The sequence below is a fragment of the Rhagoletis zephyria genome, unplaced genomic scaffold (genome assembly GCF_001687245.7).
Source record: "Rhagoletis zephyria isolate East Lansing unplaced genomic scaffold, Rhagoletis_zephyria_1.1 Rzeph_scaffold_00960, whole genome shotgun sequence".
NCBI lineage: Eukaryota > Metazoa > Arthropoda > Insecta > Diptera > Tephritidae > Rhagoletis > Rhagoletis zephyria.
In genome coordinates, this window is record NW_016158044.1 from 157,242 (window position 1) to 163,991 (window position 6,750).

The window sequence follows — 6,750 nt, forward strand, 5'->3', positions numbered from 1 at the left end:
ATTATTTAAGTTTTCCGCAATTCAAAGCTGTCTACGTAGTTGGTGTTATTTATTATCACTTCTCCAATATTTTCTTTGACCTCCGTGTTATTGACTACCTCCTTTAAGTATATCCACATGTCAAGCTCAGTGTTTTTTATGCCACCCTTATTTATTTCCAACTTATGTATGCTCTAAGTATTTAATTTTTTTACACCTTACCATTTTTTTATACCTGCTTCTCACTATATTATATTCACCCCAGTACCCTGACAACACTGCTTTCTCGTGGGATTTAGATTTACACTTGTTCATCTCTGTCAATTGCCTATCATACCATTTCTTCATCTGCTTAATGCGACCACATAATGCAATGAGTAATATGCTCCAGCATACCGTCAGCATCGAAAAAACTTAAGTTGGAGAAATCGCACTGCCTTAGTAATCTTGTTAAGTTCTCAGGGTTATATCTCTCCCAGGATATTACTTCTGTCTCCTTAGCAAGTGGTTTTAGCTTATTGACATTGAGTCGAAACATTATTGTTTCGTGGTCTGATATTCTATGATCCTCGACCTTTTCGCATATAACTCGGTTATCATTGGAACACAACAAGTCGATACGTGTTTCCGAATGTTCCGTCACCCTCGTATTAAAATTTATCAGCTGTTGCATGGCTTGTTGCAAGAAAACATCATTGAGTTTTCTGCTGTAGATTGATACTACGTTCATGTTTATGTTAAAATCGCCAATGACAACAGTGTTCACAGAATTTTTTGAGATTTCTGCTAAGATATCTTCCATATATGTCACAAATTCCGCATCACTTGAGCTTGGGGAGCGAGCTGCCACCTGGTATCGCAGTGTTTGAGTTGAGTAACTATACACCAAACATTTTGAACATTAATGAATATCAGGAACAGAATCGGACTCTTTGTGTTCTATCAGAGAGGTAAGAAGAGATCCATTGAAGAAGACTTGGCTGAAAGCCGATAGGTCGAGTTTACGGATGAATAACGAGTGACTTACTTTGCCAAAAGCTTTACTGGAATCCGTGTATATTACGTCGGTATGAGCATTTTCTCTAAAACGGTTTGAGACATCAGTTGTGAACTCCAATAAATAAGTGATAATAGATTTTTCTTTAGAAAATCCGTGTTGAAATTGTGAAATTGAAGAAGATATAGAATATGTCAGCTGATTAACAACAATTGCTTCGAATAATTTGGGGATAGCGGAGAGCTTCGCTCGATAGTTTTCTATTGAAGACCTGCTGCCGTTTTTGTGAAGTGGTATTATGAAAGATTCCTTCCAAGCTGATGGAAAAACGCTATGTTTTAGTGACAAGTTGACTAGAGTTGTTAAAGGCTCACAAATATTCTCAGCGCAGTTTTTAAGAAAACAGGTCGGAATATGATCAGGTCCAGACCTAAATTACGCTTTTAAGGGTTTTTAAATAGTGTAAAACTTCATCGGAAGAAATTACTGGAATAAAGGCTGAGTTAGTCATACGAAGTTCATACGGATAGTCTCCACTCCTAGAGGAGTCTACCGAATAATTGGACCTAAAGAACTGAGCAAACATGTTGGCAATGAGTTGGCTGTCGCTAGACACAGTATTGCGATAGTGCATAGCGGACGGAAATCCATGTGCCTTAAGCTTTGAATTTACGAAACCATAAAAGGATTTAGGATTGTTAATTAAATTCTTTTTAATTTTACATAAATATGACTTATACCATTTCTTATTTAATGCAAAGTAGCTATGCCTCAAAACCGAGTACTTTATGTAATCACTGTGTAAGCCCGTTCTTTTATACAGTTTAAAAGAAAGCGACTTTTTATTTTTCAATTTTGTAAGCTCTTTAGTGAACCATAATTATAATGAATTACCATTTTGCTCTCTCAATTTCACCTACTTTGCAAGTTTTTTGCGTACGCGAACACAAAAAGCTGACAGTTTTTATAACTTTCAATAATTATCAGGTACGCGAATGCAACTAATCGTGAACGGTATTTTGACTTTACGAAATTTACGCTACGCGCACACTGCAGCCGGCATCGGCCGAATTGAGGTCGGCCGATATCGGCCATATTTATTTATTTATTTATTTATTTATTTATTGGAGTCTATGATTAGTATAATCTTACAGACTATAATAACAAAAAAAAAAAAAATTTATAAACTGTAACATTAAGAATAACATGTACACAAGGTTGTCTTAAATTCTATCCTATTGGCAAAAATGTTTACATTGTACACTTTGCATAAAGCATTAAAATCACTCATTATCCTTATAATTGGTTCATTTAGAGCATAATTAGTCTTACATAGGTCAATCGAAAACATATCATGTTGGCGTAGCATCCTCATTGGAGCATTGAGTTTAATGCGATCTAATAGGGTGGGGCAGTCAATTTCCCCACTCAGAATATCATGCAAAAACATCAGACCCGAAATAGTCCGCCTACTACGTAGAGTTTGCAAGCTAATCAACTTGCAGCGAGATATATATGGTGGAGTAGGATTATCAAACCTAATTTGAGCCAAACCAAATTTTAAAAAACATTTTTGTACACGCTCAATCCTATTATGGTGAACTTCGTAAGAAGGATTCCATATTATAGAGGCATATTCCAGTTTGGACCTGACAAACGCATTATATAAAAGCTTTCTTGTATAGGGGTCCTTGAATTGGGCACTATTTCGCTTAATGAAAGCTAATGACGAGAACGCTTTGGGAATTATATAATTGATATGTTCGACAAATGTGAACGCTGAATCAAACACGACACCTAGATCCTTAATTTTGGTACTCAACTTCAGGACAACTTTTGAAATAGAGTAAGACGATAGTAAGGGGGAACGAGACTTGCAATAAGTTACAGAAAAACATTTATTTGTATTAAGTGTTAATTTATTACGACAACACCACTCACAAAAATTATTAAGCTCGGCTTGAAGAACACCAATATCAGAGGCATTTTCAATTTTTTTAAAAACCTTCAGGTCATCTGCGTATAACAGGTATTCACAATGTTTAAAACAAGCACTGGAATCATTCATAAAGAGAACAAAGAACAAAGGGCCCAAAATACTTCCTTGCGGAACTCCCGAGGTCGCAGTAAAAGGGGAGGAGCTAATCCCATCGACAACAACTTTATTTACTCTATTGCAAAGATAAGACTTTATCCAGGACAGAAAGCTTGAGTGAATACCCAAATGTTTTAACTTTTGCAGGAGTAAATTATGTGACACGCGATCAAAGGCTTTAGATATATCAGTGTATATGGTATCAACCTGGTAGCCACCCACAAACGCTGATATACAATAATTTGAAAAAACGGCTAGGTTAGTCACGGTAGAGCGCCCTGGTACAAACCCATGTTGAGAGGGGGATATTGATTGTTTAATGGCAAATGAAAGTTTACTACTAACAATTTTTTCAAATAATTTCGCAATATTAGGAAGCTTAGAAATAGGCCGATAATTCGAAATGTCACTTTTGTCACCTGTTTTAAAAATAGGAGACACAGAGGTGATTTTCCAATCATCCAAAAAATGACCTGACGCTAGTGATAAGTTAAATAAGAGAAGCAATGGCTCGGAAATAGATGCGATGCATTGCTTAAGAAAATAAGACGAGATTTGATGAACATCCACTTGTTTGGAGGTCTTTAAGCTTCTTATACCGTAAAAAATATCATCTTCCGATAACATCAAAGATCCGAAATCTAACGATGCAGGACTATTATTGTAGGTAGCCTCACCACTCGAAGAATAATCAGTCACAAAATTTGATTTGAAAAAATCAGCAAACAAATTTGCTGTGTCATTCATTGAGGATGACTGCTTCCCTTCGTAATGCATGGAAATTGGAAATGCCGATGAAGTACGCTTGGAGTTGATAAAGGTCCAAAAAGCTTTTGGATTAGTTTTGATGTTATTTTCGAAACCCATTAGGTATTTGTTATATAAAAACTTGTTTAAACAATTGAAATCAGCCATATATTTCTCAAACAACACTTTATGCTGCATACTACCACTATTTTTAAAAAGTATATAAAATTTATTTCGTAAATTCTTTAATTTTTTTAGCCTCCTATTATACCACGGTAGTTTATGAACACGGTTGGAGAATGTTGGGATGTTTTCCCTAGTAATTCGTTCAAGTTGAGATCTGAATTTAACAAAACAATCCGGGAGACTACACTCCGAGAATAAGATTTCCCAATCCACGCCAGAAATTAGGTTATTTATATGCTCAAAGTCGCAACGTGAATAATTAAAATTCGACCACAAGGCAGTTTCTTGTGGGCAGGCAGAATACTCATAAAACTCAAGCTCCAGTATGAGTGGGATATGATGCTTGTCAGTTGGAGATATTGGACAGTCTGACCTGGATAGCTTAAACCTAAGGTCGTATGAGATAAATACAAGATCTAAAATCCTATTAAGCTCATTTTCAAAGTGATTGATTTGTCTTAATTGTAAGCTATAGAAACCGTCTATTAAATAAATTTCACTAGGGCAATTTACATTACTAGGAATGAGCACAGTATCATCCGGAAGGCATGACCACATAATTTTGCTGAGATTATAGTCACCAAGTAGACACAATTGGGCTTCCTTATTTGAAAATGATGATAAATCTAAAATATTATCTACATGGTCACTATATAATTTCTCTGAGCTGTTAGGAGGTATATAGGATACGCAAATGTATAGTTTCGCACCATCACCATCAATAGATACACATAGCTGGTCGAGTTGAGAGTCAGCATTTTTTAGGGTAACGACTGCGGCGCCAATACCAATTTTTACAGCAATGAGAACACCGCCCCCACGAGTGGTATCTGTCGCTGTACTGTCTCTATCCTTGCGAAAGACTGAAAACAAATTTCGGTCGAAGAACTCCTCATTGCAAAAATTCGCGTTAAGCCATGTCTCGACTAAGACAATAACATCGAAATCCGTATGAGTTGTAGCAAGATAAACATCATTTACTTTGGTTCTCATGCCAGAGATATTTTGAAAATAGATTTTTAATGGATTATTATGCGTAGGAGGAACAACTAACTTGGAGGAGGTTGCCCTCCTTGTTTTTGAAAAAAACGGAACTGTCGAATATTAACATTTGTTGGCCAGATTTCTGGCTTCAGCAAATTAAAATATACATCTTCAGGAACTCCCAATTTGAAGTTGATATATTTTAGTGATGTCTCATTTGTATCCTTCTTTACCAATTTATAGCAGGCAATTTGTTGCTTATCAACGATGACTTGCTTCGACACGTAATTAATAATATCGACTTCCGAAACCGTTGGCTTGAACGATGATAAATGGAGCCACTTAAGAGGCGAAAATACTCCCAGATCATTATTTTCATTACGGCCAACCACGACATTTTTCCGCTTGGGCACTTTCTTTCGCGGAACAGTAATCCAATCAGCACCGAGTTGCGGCTGGGTAGATGCATTTAATATATCTGACGAAACAGTTTGCAGTTGTTTTGATGCAGATGGCAAAGCATTGGGAGTAGCATTGATAACAGCAGTGGAAGGTGAAGATGTATTAGTAACAGTAGCCAATGCAGTTGATAACGCAGTCAGCATCTGTTTTGAAGCTGATGACCAAGCGACAGAAGTGACATTATTCACGTCAGCGGAAGAAGATGAAGAAGCATTGTTTGCTGTTATCATATTAGCTGATAATGCAGTTCGCATTTGTTGAGAAGCCGACGGCAAAGCAGTTGATAACGCAGTCGGCATCTGTTTAGAAGCTGATGACGAAGCGACAGAAGTGACATTATTCACGTCAGCAGGAGAAGATGAAGAAGCATTATGTGCAGTTATCATATTAGCTGATAATGCAGTTCGCATTTGTTGAGAAGCCGACGGCAAAGCATCTGAAGAAACATTATTATCCACCTCCGCTGAAGTAAGTGAAAGTGCATTGTTAACAATCGCAGAACTCTCAGAACTCTCAAAAGCCGAAGATTCAGCCAATGACGGAACAGGCGTTTTAGCAACCATGTCAGTTTGAGAGTGTGAAACATTTTCCATAGCCGAGGTTGGTGACTTCGCTCTCCGTAGGTCAGGAAAACCGTTTAACTTATTCTTGTTGTTGTTCACCTTAGCAGTTGATTTAGAATTAGCAACAACATCCTTTAGGGCACCGAATTCTGTACATAAAGTTTTTAAACATGATGAAACATTTTTGTTGTGTTCACAGTTTTTTTGATTTATTAAAGCAATTTCTTTATGAATGTCACCAAATTGGTCCATTATTGTGGTTACGATAGAGTCTAAGCCATTTTAATGCCTAGCCATGAAAGAATCCAAAGACCTTGTTAATTTTGCAGGCAATAACAAACACTCTGGGCAAAGATAGCAGATATGCTTATTCTGGTTAAATAGTCTGACATCATATTCTGATATTTGGCCCACACAGCAAGTACGGTGAAATTGTTTTTGACAAAAACCACTGCACGGCACAATTAAGGTATCATTTCGCATAAATGATTTGCCACACTTTCCGCAAGAGTCCATGTTAAAACCACTAACAAACCAAATAGCAAGAGCAGAAGCACGACACGNGTAAGTTTATTGCGGGCGATATGAATAAACACTTGTGATTATATGAGCGGTCTCACACCTAAAACGATAACCGTACCGAAATCGGCCGTTGACGTCCGTCAGTGACGATAAATACAAACATAACAAACATGTTTGTATGTATGTTTTCTCACCCGATGTCAGGTGAAAGTACC

At 36.9% G+C, this 6,750-nt stretch overlaps 1 protein-coding gene across 1 annotated transcript; it reads right to left on the bottom strand.

The window, feature by feature from the left end:
- Positions 1 to 2,214: 2,214 nt before the first annotated feature.
- LOC108362200 (extracellular matrix-binding protein EbhA-like) lies at positions 2,215 to 6,538 on the bottom strand. The gene is made up of 2 exons (XM_017615069.1): positions 6,039 to 6,538; positions 2,215 to 5,963 (listed from the first exon to the last, which is right to left on the bottom strand). Exons 1-2 carry the CDS (start codon positions 6,263 to 6,265, stop codon positions 5,054 to 5,056), a joined length of 1,137 nt encoding a protein of 378 aa, XP_017470558.1. The 5' UTR covers positions 6,266 to 6,538; the 3' UTR covers positions 2,215 to 5,053.
- Positions 6,539 to 6,750: the final 212 nt, after the last annotated feature.